General features: G+C 47.4%; 1 protein-coding gene across 1 annotated transcript in view; it reads right to left on the bottom strand.

Annotated features, from left to right (window-relative positions):
• LOC143975813 (uncharacterized) overlaps window positions 1-5,814 on the bottom strand; it is a 37,991-nt gene extending 32,177 nt beyond the window's left edge. Inside the window, exon 1 of the mRNA XM_077478365.1 lies at window positions 4,578-5,814. Coding sequence (XP_077334491.1) covers window positions 4,586-5,659 — 1,074 coding nt within the window. The 5' untranslated portion in view covers window positions 5,660-5,814 and the 3' untranslated portion in view covers window positions 4,578-4,585. The remainder of the gene's footprint in view (window positions 1-4,577) is intronic.
• Between the last annotated feature and the right edge of the window lie 15,716 nt (window positions 5,815-21,530).

Genomic DNA, 21,530 nt, shown 5'->3' with positions numbered 1-21,530 from the left:
CCGGACAGTACAGGTTTTGAAAAATGTGCCCGGGTCTCTGACCACCTCAGACCTGGGCACATTACTCATTTCAGACCCGCCAGTGACTCCCTGTGTCATCAGTGCGGCCGCGTCTCCCCCCCGATTTCTGCTCCTGCTCAGCTTTCAGACTCAGACGGGAGTCGGGACACAGAGGCGGAGCCTCCATGGTGCTCTCCTCAAATCCTCTACCTGGCTGCAGAAGGGACAAGGAGGTGGGCGGAGCCTCCCCATTCCCCGCTGCTCTGGAATGTGTGCAGAGATCACGCTGGGACTGGAGCCAACCAAGCTTGTAAGGTAAGTTTTTGCCATGTCAGGCTTTCAAAGTACTCTCACCTCTCCTCCCCCCACCATACACTATACATATATACACCCCTCCTCCACCCACCACACACTATACATATATACACCCCTCCTCGTCCCACCATACACTATATTATATATATATATATATATATATATATATATATATATATATATATATATATATATATATACAGTCCTCTCCCCTCATATATCATCCATATACAGTCCCCCCATACAACATCCATATATACAGCCCCCCCCATACACCATCCATATATACAGTCCCCCTCCCCATACACCATCCATATATACAGTCCTCCCCCCCATACACCATCCATATATACAGTCCTCCCTCCCATACACCATCCATATATACAGTCCTCCCCTCCATACACATCCATATATACAGTCCCCCCTTATACACCATCCATATGTACAGTCCTCCCCTCCATACAGATCCATATATACAGTCCCCCCTTATACACCATCCATATATACAGTTCTCCCCCCCCATACACCATCCATGTATACAGTTCTCCCCCCCCCATACACCATCCATATACACAACACCCCCCCATACACCATCCATATATACAGTTCCCCCCCCATACACCATCCATATATACAGTTCTCCCCCTCCCCCCATACACCATCCATATATACAGTCCTCCCCCCATACACCATCCATATATACAGTCCTCCCCCATACACCATCCATATATACAGTCCTCCCTCCATACACCATACATATATACAGTCCCCCCCATACACCATCCATATATACAGTCCTCCCTCCATACACCATCCATATATACAGTCCTCCCTCCATACACCATACATATATACAGTCCTCCCTCCATACACCATCCATATATACAGTCCTCCCCCCATACACCATCCATATATACAGTCCTCCCTCCATACACCATACATATATACAGTCCTCCCTCCATACACCATCCATATATACAGTCCTCCCTCCATACACCATCCATATATACAGTCCTCCTCCTTCATACACCATGCTTTGGGTATCAGTAAAAATGTAATCACTTTCTGCACAATCATTTATTGATGGTCGGAGCCCTCGGCTCTAAGAGATATGAAAGAAAACATAAACACGCCAAAAGACTATCAACATAAAATAGACCTGAAGTGTGCCCTTGGCCTGCTGTAAGGTAAGCCCTGGTGAACTGGGCGGTGAGCCCTGGTCTGCTGGGCGATATGCCAAGAGAAGGGTGAAAAAACTTGGTTAGGGAGGTAATTATTAATTCATGTACAATAAGACACTACAGGGCAAGGTTGCTGAAGGCTTGTGACATCTCCACTTGTGGATTGGGGATGTATCGAGCGAAGCAGGTGGATTTCCACCTGCCCACCTTTTTGATCACGTGGTCTGGGACCCCGTTTCGTGAGGCTGCTGATGCTGCTCCAATGCTAAAGATTATCCGGGAAAACAGCCGTGGTCAAGGCCTATGTTGCTCAAAAGGATCCTGACATGACTAATGAACTGGTTGCTGCTTAGCGGGCTAATTCGGGAATGGTAGTAATGGGCTGTCCTGCAAGGGATCGGACAGATGAGCTAATAACTGATCTAGAAAGGGCGTGGGGCACCGGGCGTTGAGAGTTCGGAAAGTTTGATATCAACCAGACTGTCGTGTTTTGGACACCCTGATGTGCAAGATGAAGTAAGTCTGATGGTGTGTGAGGTGGCGACTACATAACAGCTTACAACTGGGACGGTGACTGAGTTCATTGGGGCATAAGAAGCCGTAGAAAGCCAGGTAGATGGCTGCTTGAATGACCAGCCTGAAATTAACCAAAAACAGAATGTAACAGAATGAAAGACACGTCTCGGAAAATGGCGCTGGTGACAGGTAGCCGTTTACTACAGATTTGGGGTTGTGCCTGTGAACACCACGCAGAATGGTCTTGACTGTATGGGCGGCAAACAAGATGGTTTGTTAGGATCTCGTAAGGGGAGGAAATACTTGATGTCAGCTAAGTAGAGTCTAATGGTATTGTGTGACAATGCCAACTGTGTGTGGCGGCATGATATGAAGGCCAGGATGTGATAGAGATCTCCTGATATGGCCCTGGGGTTTGAAGCTAGTAACCTGTCATAGACCTCCGAGGCTGTACGGTAGGCCGTCAGGGTGTTGCAGGATAATGATAGATTAATAAGGTAGGTAGCATTGTGAAGGTGTTGTTTGAATCCGAGGTTAGCTATGACCAATGTGAGATAAGAGACATGCTCGGGTCAGTTCCAGGTTCCTGCGAAAAGAACGACGCAACGTTAAAACGGGCAGTGCGTCGGCCAGAGTATTGCATTGCCTGGGATGTAGCCGCAGAGGACATTCGATTGGTACTGTGGAAATAGTTGCACCAGTCTGCGCCGGAAGGCCATGATGGCCAGCGACTTGGGCCTGCTTTATTTGTAATATTGGCTGTGGCTTGGTTATCTGTGGCAACGTCATTGTTTGTTCTGCCAGTTGCTGCACCAGACTTGAGCTGCTGCGGCAAAGGGGTAGAGTTCGAACAAAGAGGAGGACTAACTGAACCCGGGAATGAAGAGGATTTCTGATGGCCATGGCCCTGTAAACCAAAGATGGCCAAAAATTGAGGCAAGGACCTGTGGAGGCTGTGGCGTCCATGACTACCTCAGTTGAAAGAGGGAGATGCTGATGGAAAGAACATTGGGGCGGGTAGCTGAAGTCGGGTATACTAAGTAGGAATGTTGCGATCTGTAGTTAATTGACGTGGGTTCGGTTTCCTAACACTTGCACTGCCAGCAAGTATGGAGATTAGGCGACCTTGTCTGCGTATTGAAGGCTTGTGCGTCAAAAACAGAGTGACGTGCACAGAAGTATGTGACAGTTGTTAACGCCTCAAATTCTGTATGTGAAGTAAAAATATGTAGTAAAAGAATGTTTAAGATAAAGGAGGAATCCCATTGAACTACATACCTGACTTTATGCCCTAGTTATGAAGGCGACTGGTTGGGTCGGTTAGAACTGGTTTGACTGGGAGCCTGTAGTAAGGTGACATGAGAATTTCGTTTTGACAAGGGGGATTGCAAAGAGCTGTTTGGGGCAAAGCTGGCCCCCTGGTGAACATGCAAGCCCTCGACAATGGGTTTTTTTTTGTTTTTTTTGTTTTTTTTGGGAGATACTGTCCAAACCTGGTGCAGGGCAGACTAACTGGTAGTCTAACTGGCAAAAAAAGGGGAAAGCAACAGAGAAAATGATGAGCAGCCGTGTTGCTACTGGAGACGATGAGTGGCAGTTTGAGACACTTGCTGAAACGCTTGCAGCGATTGCAAGGAAGCGGCCTTATTTGAATTATAAATGGAATTATAAGTGTGTAGGTATGAGGTGAGCAGCCGTATTGCTACTGGACATGATTGGCAGTTTTGAGCCAAATGCAGAAAGACTTGCAGCGATTGCAAGAACGCAGCATTGTTGAAAGGTGAAAGAAAAGGTTATAGAGGAAATGTGCGCAACACTGAGCAAATTGGTGGAGGGCAGGGGCGTCGGTAGAGGGTGGCTAGCGGTGGCTGAAGCCCCGAATGTGACCCCGAAAAGCCCCAAGTCAAGTACATTTATTTCTTAATTACTAGCCCCGAGTCCCCACGGCGCCGCACTGCGCATGAGCGAGGAGGAGCGTTGGCGGCACCGCCCTGCGCATGAGCGAGAAGGAGTGTTGGTGGCGCCACACTGCGCATGAGCGAGAAGGAGCGTTGGCGGCGCCGCACTGCGCATGAGCGAGAAGGAGCAAGCATCGGCCGGCGGGATGTGTGATGACAATACCGCATGTGACTGTATCGACGTCACACGTCCCGCCGGCCGACGCTCGCTCCTTCTCGCTCATGCGCAGTGCGGCACCGTGGGGACTCTGGGCAAGTAATTATAAAATAAATGTACTTGACTCTGGGCTTTTCGGGGTCACATTCGGGGCTTCAGCCACCGCTAGCCACCCCCTGCCAACGCCCCTGCCTGTAACCCCTTTTGTGGCTCCGCATTGTGATAGATAGAAGACCCCCCCCCCAAAACCTCTTTGGTCTGGATTAATGAATTGCATTCGCCATCAAATCAGACAGAACTGCATTTATATAATCAGACATTGTAAAACATTTGAAAACTGGTGATTTCGCTGATTCAGCACTACTAACAATGCATAATAACCTCAATCTCAAGAATCACATAAGATAACATAAAAGAGATCAATAGAAATAATGTAGGTGAAAAGGTTACCTGATCTATTATGAAAATGGGCCCTTTTTAAATTCTTCTCTTAAATCCTGGATGATCTTCTCTGCCTCCGCTCTATATTCTTTCAAACGGATGTCATCTGGATCACAGGCGGTCAGGTTCTCTATAAGAAGCTCTTTAGGAATCTTCAGGTGGCCGTTGGGGAGATGAAAAGCCAATACCAGATGGTTCCACACACTGTAGATTCCATCATCCGTATGGAAGCAGGTACCATCACGGTTAAAAAAATTACAGGGCTTGTAGCACTCTTGACGGACAACACCATCTTCAGAAACCGTTACTTTAAGAGCGATGGAGGTGGACTCTGGTCTCCAGTACAATGTTCCATCCATCCAGTACACAAAGGGCAGAGGATCAGAGCTTCCCTGGACAGTGGGCACCTCGGGGAAGTCATTGAACTTGTCAGTATCAGGACTATGCACTACAATACAATGAGCGATCTTCAGATCGTAGAGCTCAGTACCCAGAATCCTCATCTGAGGTTCTCCGCCTTCGCAGTGCTGATCTTTGTACCAAGATAGAAGGTCACGTAATGGGAAGGAGAACTTGAAGTTACCATAACGAGAAACAGATTCCCTAAAAGCCGGAGAGTTGCCGAATTGTTCTCTTAATTCCCCTGAAAACTTTTCAGCATCTTTTGGGTCAATGACCTTACTCACTTTCTCATATGCCTGTTGCCGGGCTTTCTCAAGATCTTCTGAGGTGATGTCCGCACCCCAGTACAATAGGTCTTGAAATGCAGGTCTCTCTTCGGGTATCAGTCCAGAGCTCCTTCTCTCTGTATTACCTATTATTCTAAATCCCTCTTCATCCAAAATTCCATCCAAAGCGTTCTTCGTGGTGACATGCTTCACATTATAGACTGGCATTTGTACCTGCATATGCTCATAATGGTGACAATCCACTTTTTTAAGTGTTTTCTGCATGTTTTCCTCATTATTATTAGCAGAAAAAATACTTGAAATTTCTTCATGAGGTAAAAACCGTCCAAGCACATAATGATACTGAACGTTTTTCAGGCCAGTAAATGTCCCTAGCTTTGCATTTCCGATTTTCTCTGCCATGCCTGAAGCTTGCCTGTTGAAGGTTCTGCACCTTGTCTTGTCTGTCTATGGATGAGTTCCAGCACTGTGAGGGATTATATACCGGAGAGTAAAGGGTACACCCAGATCTAGATGACTATGCAGGAACCAATGAGCGTACTTCTCCCTGTGTGATCAGCAGCCGGGTTTCATAATGACATCAGGCATTCCTGTGACAACTGTATCTGTTTTGGAGTCCCCAGATACGGGTGAACTCGTTGAACACTTTTATTGGGTTCATAGCTCTAAAATATTGATCTGTCTACTCTGTGTAGAAATCCGTGTCCCCTTTTATAAGTTTTAAAGTGATGTTTTATATCAGTTTTGGCTTGGGAATGAGGTTTGGTTTTAGGTCTAGCATGGGTTTGAGCATACCTCCCAACTTTTGGTAAGTGGGACTTTTGCCGGTGCACACCGATCTCAGCACAACACCGGTGTTCTGTCTAGAAGTGCCCCCCCCCCCATCGAATAGTGCACAGGATGGAGCCGCACGTTAGCTGATTTGCCGATCAGCTGGAGTGACATGACCACGGCGCAAGCGCACATCATAGAAGGCATCTCTCGATGGGAGATACCATTTCACAGCCACAATTGAAACCTATACAAACAGCGGTGGGGGAGACCGTAGTTGTCACATTGTGCCTCGCTGTTGTGGGGCAGCTTTACAGTGTGCTGATGGTCTGCTGTTGTCTGTGTTGCAGGGTGGGTTTGCTGTTTTGAACGGCCAGTTTTGCCTGTGTGAAAGGTGGGCTTGCAATACAGACAAGACCAGCTCTTCAACACAGCCACTAGCCACCCTCCAGCAACAGAGATGCACAATGTGAGAATTACGGTCTCCCCCCGCTGTTTGTATAGGTTTCAATTGTGCCCGTGAAATACCTCCTACAATGTGCGCATGCGCCGTGGTTACAGAGGTGTTGTACATGTGTTGTACAGAGTGCAAGTGACTGTATATTAAGGATGGTGTATGGGGGGAGGACTGTATATATGGATGGTGTATGGGGGGAGGACTGTATATATGGGTGGTGTATGGGGGGGGACTGTATATATGGATGGAGTATGGGGGGGACTGTATATATGGATGGTGTATGGGGGGACTGTATATATGGATGGTGTACGAGGGGGGGACTTGTATATATGGATGGTGTATGGGGGGGAGGACTGTATATATGAATGGTATAAAGGGGGGAGGACAGTATATATGGATGGTGTATGGGGGGGACTGTATATATGGATGGTGTATGGGGGGAGGACTGTATATATGGATGGTGTATGGGGGGAAGAGGACTGTATATATGGACGGTGTATAAGGGGGGGAGGACTGTATGTATGGATGGTGTATGAGGGGGGAGGACTGTGTATATATGTATTGTGTATGGTGGGGGGAGGAGTGGTGTATATATGTATAGTGTATGGTGGGGGGAGGAGAGGTGAGAGTACTTTGACATCCTGACATGGCAAAAACTTACCTTACAAGCTTGGTTGGCTCCAGTCCCAGCGTGATCTCTGCACACATTCCAGAGCAGCGGGGAATGGGGAGGCTCCGCCCACCTCCTTGTCCCTTCTGCAGCCAGGTAGAGGATTTGAGGAGAGCACCATGGAGGCTCCGCCTCTGTGTCCCGACTCCCGTCTGAGTCTGAAAGCTGAGCAGGAGCAGAAATCGGGGGGGGAGACGCGGCCGCACTGATGACACAGGGAGTCACTGGCGGGTCTGAAATGAGTAATGTGCCCAGGTCTGAGGTGGTCAGAGACCCGGGCACATTTTTCAAAACCTGTACTGTCCGGGTGAATCCTGGACAGGTGGCAACCCTACCTCAGACTCATGCTACAAATTCAAGCTTGCCTGCGGCCAGCCTTCTAACAAATCCTTCCAAAAGCCAGCCCATTATGTGCACCCTGCCAGCCCCTCCCACCAGCCATGATTGTAGAAAAAAACAGACTTTCACTGGGCCTAAAATAAGGTAGGTAATGAAAACAGGTTTTATTTACAAATGTCAGTAGCATAAGGGGAGGGGGGTGGAGGAACCAGGGAAGACAAAATCTAAGCTAAAGATAAACTTTGTCTTTAAGATCAGCAAAACCGATCAGATTATACACTGTATGGCTTCTTGGTGCCAACAAACGAACTATCAGGCACACTAGACAGAATATACTCTATGAAGACTAGGGATGAGCCAAACACCCCCCGGTTTTTGAGGGAATTTTGAGTGGAACCCCTATGCCTTTTTAAAAAAAAATTGGCCCAGGGTTCCCCTTAATATCCATACCAGACTTGAAGGGCCTGGTATGGAATTTGGGGGACCCCCACCCATTTTTTTTTTGATTCAGGGTTCCCCTTAATGTTCATACCAGACCCAAAGGGCCTGGTAATGGACTGGGGGGATCCCATGCCAGTTTTTCTAATGACTTTTATCTGTATTGCCGGGACCGACAATTCATTATAGCCGCTATTACTTTTAAATTACTTTTTTTCCTTTAGAAATGTCATTTTGCACTCGGACTGTTCTAAGCACAGCATACTATAGACACCCTCCAGGTACGAAATTTTAAGGAATATTTCACTTTTATTGTTGCATTTTAAGCATTATTAAGATCACTGCTCCCGAAAAAACTTCAGTTTTTAAAACTTTTTTTTGCATCGATAGATGTCCCCAGGGGCAGGACCCAGGTCCCCAAACCCGGGCAGCACAGTGGTGTAGTGGTTAGAACTCTTGCCTAGCAGTAAGAAGGGTCGCTGGTTCAAATTCCGACCACGACACTACCAGCCCAGAGCCCGCATGCCCCCTCCACGCCTGCGCAGGTCCCCCAGTCACTCCCGCCCCCCCCCCATCCCAAAGGCATGCAGGCAGGCCAATTGGCCTCTGTCTAAAATTGTCCCTAGTATATGAATGGGGACTTTGGATTGTGGACTCTCTTTGGGTAGGGACTGATGTGAGTGTGCAATGTACAGGGATAGGGACAACTGTAGACACTCCCTCAGGTTGGACTGGTGTTTTTATTCAACCTTACTAACTATGTAACCCTTTTTATGACAATAACCTGCATATTAACCTTTAAAATTAGCCCTTTTCTAAAAAAATTTCCCATAGACTTTTAAAGGGTGTTCCGCGGCTTTTCGAATTTGCTATTCGGCGAACGGGCAAACACCCGATGTTTTTTTTAACATAAAGTTTATTTATTCATGGCAAAACAATTAATACAATCCAAAAACAGTCAAAATAGACAGATATTACAAGTGATCACAGATCCGGAAACTCATCTAGTACATCTGAAATGCGAAGGGTCGTGTCTTCGGGGCCTCAGCCCACCCACAAAGTTGTAAACACATAGGTATTGACAGGGCCCAAACCACTCCACCAGAGGGGGGGGCGCCAGCCCCACCACTCTCCACCGCTCACCCCCACCCGCCCACTATGCCAGCCTCAGCACGGGCGTCAGAGCAAGGTCCAGTCTTGGTCAATCCAGAAAGAAAACATCGTTACCCAATAGTCACCTGCTTTGCCTCCACCCAATCCGCCCACACCCTATCAAATTTTCCAGGGCAATTCCTTCCGATGTATGTTAATTTATACAGAGGCAGTGCCCTATTAAGAAGCGTCAACCATAGCTGTTTGGTAGGGGGCTGGGCCTGGTTCCAGTGAAGCATAATTGCCTTCCTAGCGTACATAGCAGCGTAGAACACAAACAATTTCTTCCGCTGGGGGGCCTCTATAAAGGACCATATGCCCAGGAGAAGGGGAAGGGGGCTGTTCGGAATATGTAGCTTACTGACAGAATTGATATCATCCAGGACCTCCGACCAGAAATTCCTGATCAGCGGACATGACCAGACTATGTGAAAGAAATCTGCCTCTCCTGCTCCGCATCTGGGGCATGCCGCTGATCTGTCTGGATACATCCTGGCCAGGCGTTTCGGGGAGAAGTAAGCACGATGTAGAAATTTTAGTTGGGCATATCTATCCCTGGAAGAGACAACCAGGGTCAAGTATTGCTGGATCCCCTCCTCCCAGTCCTCCCCCCTTAAATCCGGAATGTCCCTTCGCCAGGTCTCATACAGCTGGGAAACCCTAGAGGTGTCCAAGAGTGACAGCACATTATAGATAGTTGACAGTGTTTTAGTCTGTTCAGGAGATCTAAGCTCTTTCTCCAGATCCGACATTTGGAGAGTAATTGGTTCAGGAAATTGGGACCTATAAGCATGTCGGATCTGGAGATACCTGAAAAACATTCGGTTTGATAGGCCCCTAAGACCCTTTAAGTCATCAAACGTGCGAAGCTGTCCCTGGGACACTATATCCCCCAGTAAGGCAATCCCGTATCTAGTCCAGACAACCGGGTCTGGGATGGAGTAGAAGTGAGGAAGACGCGGGTTACCCCATAATGGCGTCTCGGGGGACCAGGTGTGTGGTTTTCCCAGCCTTTTGGTCACCGTGTCCCAGACCTGAATTGTTGCCTTCATAGGCGTCGTCACCCCCATGTTAGATCTGGGCCCTCTATAAATTAGATTCCGCAAGTCGGAATGGTCCCCAACAAGGCCCCCTCCACCACCACCGCCGCCGGGTTCGCCTGTTCCCCACCCAGCCACCATTTAAGTGTCACGAGAACCGCCGCCCAGTAGTATTTTAGGAAGCAGGGAAGGGCAAGGCCCCCCAGTGCAACCGGGAGCTGTAGGGTAGATTTAGCTATCCTGGGGGCCCCCCCATTCCAAATAAAGGTGACAACTACACTGTCCAGTTTCTTGAAGAAGGAGGTGGGTATGGGGACGGAAGTCTGCCTAAAAAGATAGATGAGTTTAGGTAAGATAGACATTTTAATTAATTAAACCCTACCTACCGGGGACAGGGGAAGAGACCTCCAAGCCGCACATTTCTGCGTAATCTGAGTCACCACAGGGGCAAGATTAAGAGCAACGTATTGCCCAAGATCCCTACTGATCTCCACCCCCAGGTATCTAAACTGGGATACTCGCTGGAGCTGCCCGTCAGAGTCTACAGGGCCTACCCCTGGATGGAGCGGGAAAAGTACGGACTTACCCCAGTTTATACGGACTCCCGAATAGTGCCCATACCTATCTATAATCTCAAGTGCCCGCTGCAGGGAAGCACCATCATCAAGGTACAGCAGCGTGTCGTCCGCATAGAGGGACACTTTTTCCGTCAGAGGGCCTATGTCTATGCCCTTCACTTGGGTCGTGGATCTGAGAAGGATGGCCATAGGCTCCACCGCCAAGGCGAAAAGCCCCGGCGATAGAGGGCAACCCTGTCTCGTCCCCCTTTGGAGGGGGAAAGGTGGCGAGAGGACAGCCCCCGTGCGCACCCTGGCAGTCGGGGACCTGTACACGGCCTCAACCCAGGAGACGAAGACGGGACCAAAGCCGAACCTGCGGAGGACCTCCCATAGATAGGCCCACTCCACGGAATCAAAAGCCTTTTCCGCATCCAGGGAGGCCACTACCGCTTTGTCAACATCTCCGACCCCTGAGGACAAGACCGCATACAGTCTCTGAAGGTTAATGTCCGTCCCCTTCCCGGGCATGAAGCCCGACTGGTCGTCATGAATCAGGGTAAGAATTACCTCGTTAAGGCGTCTAGCTAGGATTTTAGTCAATACCTTGGCGTCAGAGTTAAGAAGGGAGATAGGTCTGTAAGAGGAGCAGAGCTGGGGGTCCTTGCCAGGTTTGGGTATTACTACAATAATAGCTTGAGCCATAGAATGGGGAAGGGCATCGCCGGATAATGTCTTTGTGAACATGTCATGGAGCCTGGGCACCAGTTCGTCCGCGTATTGTTTAAAAAATTCAGGTGGGAGCCCATCCGTACCCGGGGTCTTTCCTGATTGGAGGGACCCCAGCGCAACCCGTACCTCCTCCAATGTAATTGGACTATCCAGGGCCTCCCTAGCTTCGGGAGTCAGGGTCGGAAACAGCACACCATCTAAAAATTTGTGTAACTGCTCGGTGGAATAGTCCATTTTAGAAGAATATAATTTAGCATAAAAGTCTTTAAAGCAACTATTAACGTCTGCTGGGTCAGTGCGTTTGGTCCCATCCGCAGATTGTATCCTAGCTATGGTAGAAATCGGGGATTGTTCCTTAGCTATCCAAGCCAGCATCCTCCCCATCTTCTCCCCCTGTTCAAATATCCTCTGTGTCTGAATCAGTTGCCTCTTGTGAACCTTAGCTACCCGCAGGAGCATCACCTCCCTGTAAGCTGCCTTCATATCCTGCCCGGTGATTGGGTTAGCCGTACAGGCAAACCTTACTTCCAAGGCCCGGGCCATGGCCTCAGTCTCTTCAAGGGCGATTTGGTCATTCCTGCGCTCCCTAGCAATAGATGAAAGGTAGCATCCCCTTATATAAGCCTTAAAAGCATCCCATTCAATGCCTGGTGAAGCGGAAGCGGCGTTCAGCCGCCAGTATTGCTGTATCAGCGCCCCTACTTCAAATTCTATAGTGGGGTGATTAACCCAGAACCTGGAGAGGTGCCAGATTCTATCAGATGGGGCGGTAGTTGTTTGTATGCTACAGAGCAAAGGGGAGTGGTCCGATATAACCCTAGGGAGAATACTAACATCCCTAAGTTTAGGAAGCATAGCTGTACTTACATAAGCAAGATCGATTCGCGACAATGCATTATGGGGAAGTGAATGACAAGTATAGGAGCGTTCCCAGGGATTTTTCCACCGCCACACATCCTCCAGACTGAATATTCCTGCCCATTTAGATAGGTTAGACTCAGTGGAGGTACCAGCAGTCAATCTATCCAGGGATGGGTTCGGGGCAATATTAAAGTCGCCCATCATAAGATTATTGTTCGTGGGATATTGTGCCAGTATGGAGACCATGTTATATAATAAGGACAGGTCATCCGGGGGGGGGGGGGGGGCAGGTAGAGACCCACCACCACCATCTCTAACCCGTTCATGCATGCATGTACAATGACATAACGTCCCCCAGGGTCCAGCTTGACATCCAGCAATTCAAAGTTGAGAGATTTACGGATCAAAATGCTAACCCCCCGAGAGTATCCCGTGTGAGTAGTGTGAAAATGTCTGCCGACATGTGGTCGTTTGAGGCTAAGAATTTTGCTGCCCACCAGGTGCGTTTCCTGTAGGATGCAGATGTGGGGGTCATACTTTTTAAGGAACTCGAAGACTAGTGAGCGTTTGATTATATTATTAAGGCCCCTGACGTTCCATGAGAGAACCTTCAGCTGGGCCATAACACGGGTCGAGTTGGATAACACTCGGGGAACTGTAGACAAGCCGGGCCCCGGGAGGACAGCCCCTCCCCCAATAGCACAAGAGCCCCAACCCACCCCTCAAAAGCCGGACATAGTTGTGGGGCGACACATACCCCTAAGTACCACTTGTACACATAAAAATATATCTGTCTACCAGAAAGTGTAGCCATAACAATTTGGAATGTAAAAACAAAAAAGCAAAACTTAAACTTAAACTTTAACTCCCAACCCCCACCACCCCACACCCCGCCAACCGTAGCGTATTGTGTCTGCATACCCAAACCAACCAGATAAGTCTCATATAGGAAGGTCTCCTATTGGGACAGCGTGGCACATCAGCACACCGTGGAGACCAGAAAAAGGGAGAGAAAGATGGAATCACCAGAGAGAGAGAGAACAAGAATAAAGAGCAAGGAAGAAGAAGAAAAAAGGGGGGGGGGAGAAAAGAAGAGGGAGAGAGAATCTGGGAGCTCCACCCTGCATCCCTGCACAGATTCAGCAAGTATAGGAGGTATCACAGACATCTAATTTCTAGCATAACATATGTATTAACCGTCTCTTAGCATATACTAAGGGCACCAACTTATGCTCCCACCGCCCGCCTCAGTTCAATCGATAAAAGTCAGTCCGGGCCCCACCAATCCCCATAAAGACCCTCAGGGGACAACTCGCCCGTGGGGAGAAAACCCAGCACCGACAGTCCCACTGCCCACCCCACCCCCCCATCCAAAGGGCAAATAGTCGTGAGCAAGTCCAGAGGAGATCCGGTGGAGGGGGGGAGAGAGTGTGAAGGTGTCCAGCCATCAGAAAAAGGAGGGGGAGGTCCACTCATACTCCCCATTTGCAGAACAGCCCCGTCCCATACCAGAATATTGGCTTCGTACCAGCCCCCCAGAAAAGTCATCCAGTCCCGCAACAAGCTGGAGTCCCCCATGCCCCCGGAGCCCAAGGCCCCGATTCACAGTCCGACATCCCAGAGCTCCAGTACAGTTCTGCCAGCACCAAGCACAACCCCAGGGGGAGAGGGGGGGGGGGCGAACAGGGTCAAGCGGGGATCCAAGGGGGATACCTACGGGTGATGAAGCCCAGCCAGTCCGTACCTACAGCAGGACAGGGTCTCAGGCATCGGGAACAAAGAGGCCGCGGGAGCATCACCAACCTCCAAGAAGAACGGCAGTTCTAACGGTCCCCAGGCAGCGACTCAATCCATCGAGATGCCTCATCCGGCGACCCAAAAAATCTGATAGACTCGCCATCAACCACTCGTAGTCTAGCCGGGAACATCATGTTGTACTTCAAGCCTCTGGCGCAGAGCTGCGCCTTAACCTGGTCAAACGTGCGACTAAGGCGCTGTGTTTCAGTCGAGTAATCCGGGAAGATCATAATCCTGGCATTCTCGTACCGCAGCTCCCCTATCTTCCTCGCCTCCCACAACACAACGTCCCGGTCACGAAAGTTCAGGAGCCGAAATATAAAGGTCCTTGGCGGCGTCCCCGGCAGTCCCTTCACCGAGGGCATCCGGTGCGCTCGTTCGACCACCACAAATTGGGGGGAGAAGACAGCCTGGGGTAGAAGGGTGCGCAGCAGGTGTTCAGCAAAAGTCGCCGGTTCCCGGCCCTCCATCCCCTCTGGGAGGCCCACCAGGCGGAGGTTGTTCCTCCAATTTCTGTTTTCCTGGTCTTCTGCGCGGGACTCCAACACCCTCATCTTCACCTGCAGGGTCCGGATAGATTCGCCATGCGAGTGGACCGTGTCTTCCGTATCCCCCACTCTCCGCTCAGCCTCAGCAAGCAGGTCCCTGTATTTGTCCATATCCCTCCGGATCAGACCCATCTCCATTTGCATCTGCTCTATTTTGGCCGTCAGCGTGGTCTGGCACCCCGTAATTGCCTGCATAAGAGCAGTGAATTGGTCGGCCCCCAGCGCTGCCGCCTCCGGGTTATCCGTCTGGGACGCCATGTTGAGGGAGAGCGCACGTGTGTCCCGGGCAACCGGTGAGGTTTTTTGGGCCTGTTGCCGCTTTTTCTGGGAGCCGGGGTGCCCTCTTCTCATGCCCGGAGTCAAGTGGCACAATCACAAGATCAGACAGGTGTTATAAGTCCTTTTCATGCGGATAATTAATCAGTGCAGCGCGGAGCTCCCTTCACACACGTCCGCTCAGGTCGCCATTTTGCCACGCCCCCCCAAGCACCCGATGTTTGACTTGAACATCGGGCTCACCCCTAATGAAGACCCACTCTGGCACGTTCAGCAGCATGTTAGGCTCAGGCACATCGTTGGTCCAGGAGCAGCAGAAAGCTTGATCTACATAAGGCTTGAAGTGCGGTAATGCAGAGCAGTAGTTAGCCCTGTAACCCCCCTTTTGTGGCTCTGCATTGTAATAGACAGAAGACCCCCCCCCCCAAAACTTCTTTTGCCTGGATTAATGAATTGCATTCGCCATCAGATCAGACAGAACTGCATTTAAATAATCAGATATTGTAAAACATTTGAAAACTGGTGATTTTGCTGATTCAGCACTAATAACAATGCATAACAATCTTCTGTTAGCTAAAAAAAAAAGTATAATGAATCTCAAGAATCACATAAGATAACAAAAGAGATCAATAGAAATAATGTAGGTGAAAAGGTTACCTGATCTATTATGAACATGGGCATTTTAAACTTCTTCTCTTAATTCCCGGATGATCTTCTCTGCCTCCTCTCTAGGCAGAGGATTTATTTTCAAATATTTGTTTTTAACTGCATCACAGGCGGTCAGGTTCTTTATAAGTAGCTCCTTAATAAATCTTCAGGGGGCCGTTGGGGAGATGAAAAGCCAATACCAGATGGTTCCACACACCATAGATTCCAACATTAAGATGGGGGCAGGTATGAGGATCACTGCAAAAATCACGACAGTTCCTGTAGCACTCCTTACGGACAACACCATCTTCAGAAACCTTTACTTTAACAGGGTCGGAGGTGGACTCTGGTCTCCAGTACAATGTTCCATTCATCCAGTACACAAAGGGCAGAGGATCAGAGCTTCCCTGGACAGTGGGCACCTTGGGGAAGCCATTGAACTTGTCAGTATCAGGACTATGCACTACAATACAATGAGCGATCTCCTTCTTGTGGAGCTCAGTACCCAGAATCCTCATCTGAGGTTCTCCGCCTCCGCAGTGCTGATCCTTGTACCAAGATAGAAGGTCACGTAATGGGAAGGAAAACTTGAAGTTACCATAACGAGAAGTTGAAAGACATTATGTGCTCTACAAACTATTACTACCTTGTCTCTTCCCATAGTTATCTAATTTATTAAACCCTACTAAGCACACTGATATAAAGTTACTTATGAAAACACACACATTGCTGCTAGTAAAACACTATCTTATTTATTTCCCATTAATTTAGGAAAGCTAACATAAAGTAATAAAAGGACATTACAATATCACGCAGCTTACATTCAGAACATACAATACAATAATATGAAAGATACTTATCACACGGTCCTCTGCGAGGCTTTGCTGCATCAGCTAGGCTCAGACCAGGACAGGGCCTTCACCATGAGGTTTAGGCCGGAGCCATCTCCCAAAATAGGCCGAGATCACCACATGGCAGGGTCTCACAGCAAACAGGAAAACATTGTCTGTGTGTGAGCCTTTTCATAGAAACGTACACACCCACTCGTAGCCACCCCCATTTGCCTTCCATCCAATAGATTTCACCAAGAGGCATTCCTTCACATGTATGTCCATTCCTCAGGAAGCATGCTGTATTGTCTCTTACTCCCTTTGAAGCCTGCAACCACACACACATCACAGCAGGGGGGGGTCCGAGTCCAGCTATTGTTCTTCTGATTACAAAGCTTTCATGTGGTTCATTCATTTGAGGCTAAGTGGTTACCTCAACAATAAACAGATAACATAAGTATTATATGAATTTAATCCAACATATGCCGCTTTGCGCCTGAAAGGCGCATACCACCCCTCTTCAGACACGGTTCCTATTAAACAGTCCATAACTGTCCTAACGTGTGAACCAGTACCTATGGAACAGTCCTTAGCTGTGTAATGTGTTGTGGTTTTCAACATGTGCTTCAGAAACCGCTCCCGTGGAACAGTCCATAATGGTCTTACCATATTGTGTTTTTCAACATGTGCAGAAACAGGTTCTATGGAGCAGTCCATAATTGTGTTACCGTGTGGTGCTTCCCAACACGTGCCGCTTTGCCACTGAGTGATACACCATCATCATTCTTCAGCGACAGCTTCCATGCCACCATTCTGGATCTTCGGTATCTTCAGGACGGCAATACGGGCAGGGGGTGTCCATTCACTCACCAGCACACATTCAGAGTAACAGATCAACCAGCTTTCAAATACCGAGTCTTGAGGAGGGCCTTTCTTGCCCATATTACTAGCCTACAATACCCATAGGTCACACTCTACCACAAACATAAATCAACTTATTACCATAATATATATACCTATATATGTATTACGCACCCTGCTCCCAACCTCCTATAACCTTTTACTGTAAATACGGGTCGGGATTAGGCAGGCTTGCTCGCAGCGGCGTTGCAGGGCTCTGACTTGGCAGCAACGTCTCCAATTTGTACACAGAGAGCTCACCGTCAAATCGTCCCTCAACTTGCATAGACAACTGGGAGACCCTTCTAGATAAATATCGCTTAACTACACATATAAGTTTACAACAATTACCAAACCCACACAATTCCACCCCTGTGCCTGGATTTCAGAGATCATGCCCATTGTACCATGCACCTCTACCTACGGTTAGGTTCAAGGAACCCTCTAGTCCCTTGACTAACACTACACCGGTATTCTTTAGGACAAAGAAACAAAAACTCGCCTATGTCCTAAATAATACCTGGGTGCCTTCCCAGCAATGACCTCTCCATCCAGAATACAGAGAGAAATAACCTCCCAACATTATTCGTTCATCCCCATGTATTGACCTGGCCTACAAAGGACATCATGGTCATGCTTCCGACAAAGGGAAATATCACCCTGCCTCCAGCGTTCATCTTCTCTGATCACATGTGTGATATAGCCTCAAATGCAACAAGATAGAGTCCCCAGTCAGTAAGCCCATTGATGCCACCAAATATACAGACCAAGTCTGCACTTCTGTATATGAGAACATACAGCATAACACCTTTCACAATCCAACTTAGTACCACCCATACAGGCATTCGACCACTATTTTGGATTAGTGTAAGCAACGTGTTTTGGCAAAATCTTACTGAGCGGTGACGCTAACTCATCAGGCCACTGCCCCTCATACAGAGACAGTACAATCAGCTTGATGTTGGCTGATATTTCCACCTGCCACAGAGTGCGCGCCAGAGCCAATGACAGGTTTCTGTCCTCCCTACCAACCTCTCAACATGGTTGACAGAATCCGGAGCCACTCTAACCTGAGTGTTTCTGTGACTTCATTGAATGTTATCAAGGATACCACCAATCTCCCGGGGTAACAAAGTCACGCTCCTTCTCTGAAGCTATGGCTGTGAGTTTGTTCCTCAGGAGGCTGATGTCCACTCCATTAACAACACCCATCCCAGCTATTGTTCCCCCCCAATATAGTGCTGAATACAACCCTCCTCTTTCGGGTTACTCCTCAGCAATAAGCATCCTGCATGGACCTCATTCTCATCTTTGGGAGTAAGTCACTGGTACAATAACCGCACCTGATTCAGTGTATACTCAGCACATATAGGGTGATAGGTTTTTGTCAACCACCATGAGATGTTGCAGCACCATGTGGTGAAGTCCTACGGTACCCTGGTAGCCAGCGTTTGTTCCCTTTATTTTAACGGAGCATGCTCCTGTGTGTATTTACTGGCATTATCTGTGCAGGGTTTCAACCTCTCAGGTGAGACACCAACCGGGCGTATCTTCCTCATGTCTAGTTCTGGTGTCCCGCATGTCCTGTAACCGAAAGCTTCTCTCTAGGACCGCTAGGATTGAGACACCACCCCTACGAGGAAGTTTTCCCCCCATTGATGTGTCACCTGGCACCCTTTAGTCTGATCCACAGCTACCTTATTATGCATAAGCGCCAGTATGCCTCCTGGGTACCTGCACCATATTAACTCCGTTACACCAATACATGTAATACATTAAAACCTTTCTTCTTTCAATTCCTCCTTCCAACAAAAAAACACATATTTTAAATTTTCATGTTTTGACGGATTGGATGTGTCATAACTCTTCCCCAACCTCCAACCCATTGCACATGTATAAATAACATGTTTGCATTCATCAGGAGAGACTTCAGCAAAAATATTTCACAAGTTCTCTTGCTAGGCACAGTCTTTCAGATTCAGCATTAGCACCAAATTGTCCATACCAAAAAAAACAGGTATTAATCTGAATCTTTCAGTTTTCCTTCTCTCCTGATGTTTATTGGAACTAATTTGTGGTATGGTGTGGCACAGACAAACTGCCAACCAGATGATCATCTGTCATCCATGTTCCAGAAGCCTCTCCAATTCTCGCTCCACTTGGATTCTGGAAGTGAAAAACAAGAGCAGTATCAAATTCTTATCCACAATATCTGCTCGCTTACCATGTTTACTTATAGTTCCCTCCTTGGAGCCCAGGACCTCAGTATTCCTGGCTTCTGCAACTCTGACCAAACTATCCAAACAACCATGACCTCTTTAGGCTACACCCACTGTAAAATGGATCCCCATGGTATGATCAAAAAACGTTTAAAACTGAACGTCAGTGTTGCTTCTCAAAAACTTCAAATTTTACAAACTAAAAAAAACAATGCATCTATCTGTATCTTTACGATGTATGCACTACCCCTTTTCAGGTGACTGGTTCTAACTGAGGGCATTGTCAATTCCCCCCCTTTCAGGTGGATTAGACCTACTACTTTTCCACCTGAATAAAAATATAACTAACATAGAGGACTAAACCAATATCCACAAAAAAAAATTTTAGAAGAAAAAAAATAAAAAAATAAAAAAAAAATAAAAAAAATAAAATAAAAAAAAATGTAAAAAACTTAAAAAATCTGGCCATGATCACACAAACAACATGACAAGACAACCATCATACGACAAGACAACCATCATACAACAATGACAAACACTCAACTTTTAGTTGACAACATCCATGGACTTTTCTCCTGCAAAGAGTGCTTATTCCAATCTGAAATACAATTAGTTAATGGGGAAAACGAAAACCAAAACAAAGCATATGTATCATCACAACATTTTAGCTTCATTTGTAACTCTTTTTAGTACTATTTATTTTTCATTGTTTGCAAACAATTACTAACTAATGAGCTCATGGTACCATGTGATAATCGATTATGCATTTACAATAACCTAACCCATGTTCATATATTTTACCACTGTTGTTCTCACTTTGACAGACCTGCAAACAAATGCAAATGTTAGTATCTAAAGCCATTTAACTTCTTTCATGGTCTGTGGAAAAAAACACAAAGACAGTGATTACACACAATTATCATGACAATTGACTTTTTAAGTCCCCAAAGCCTTTCCCATTAATGCAATATAGTTGCCATACCTTTCTATACTACGCAGTGGTATTGGAAATCTTTGCCATATTACCCAAGAAAAATGTCAATGCCATTTGTGTCCAATTACATACAAGCCAAAATGGTAGATTAGCCCAGGGCGCAAATATTGGAATGTTCATCCAGTCTTGTTGCTGGCTGTGCTTAGGGTGTGAACTGTCATTCCTTATCTTTCCTTCAGAACTGTGTAATCTGTCCTGGCTGCTATCTTTCATATCAGGCCTTTGAGTTACGCTGTCCCTGCCCTGGGTGGGGGTTTTCATTGTAGGTACTTGTATTTCTGGGGTTTCCTGTTCAATGCTAGCAATTTTAAGGACTTTATGAAATCTATGTCTATTCCATTTACTATGTCTGAACTTTCTCTGCCTTCCTGTACCTCTGCTTATTACGGACACATCTGCCTTTGACCCATACTCCCTTTCCCTGGACTCTTGACAGAAGTCTCTAAGAATATTGACAAAATTTTGGTAGGATCTAGCATTCCTCAGAGCCATTCTAGTGGGATAGCTTACATAACACTTATTGGCCATTGAGTATATGAAACTTGCATCGTCCTCCAATAAGTCAGGACAGTTGAACACTTTCATATACAATGCAAGATACTCACTACAGAACAATATTGGCTCATCTCCTCTCCTAAATTTCATTCGTTGCAAATCACTCATACCATTATCACGACTGTCCACAATACGCTGCAACTCTTTCCTCCGCACCTCTGCAACTGCTACGTTATCATTAACTTGTGCCGATAACTGACCTACCAAAGGTCCTGGTAGCCATGCTTTCAGAAGAGAGCATGCATCCTCATTACTCAAATGGAATTTAACCACTAGAGCTTCAAATTTATTGGACAGACTCATTGGTGATTCCAGGGCATTAAATTCACCCAACATCTGGCACAAAGTAAGTCTCTCTTGGATTGTAATCAAACTCTCATTCTGCCTTGAAGCTATAGGTGCCATAGCAGACTGTGTTTCATCACGGCCCTTCTCCTCATTGATCGTGCAGATATCGGCCAATTGGCATGTTCCTTTGTGCTCATTGAG

The sequence above is a fragment of the Lithobates pipiens genome, unplaced genomic scaffold (genome assembly GCF_037356315.1).
Source record: "Lithobates pipiens isolate NorthernLeopardFrog02 unplaced genomic scaffold, aLitPip1_a1.2 Scaffold_13, whole genome shotgun sequence".
In the NCBI taxonomy this organism is placed as follows: Eukaryota; Metazoa; Chordata; class Amphibia; order Anura; family Ranidae; genus Lithobates; species Lithobates pipiens.
This window is presented reverse-complemented; position numbering and strand designations above follow the sequence as displayed.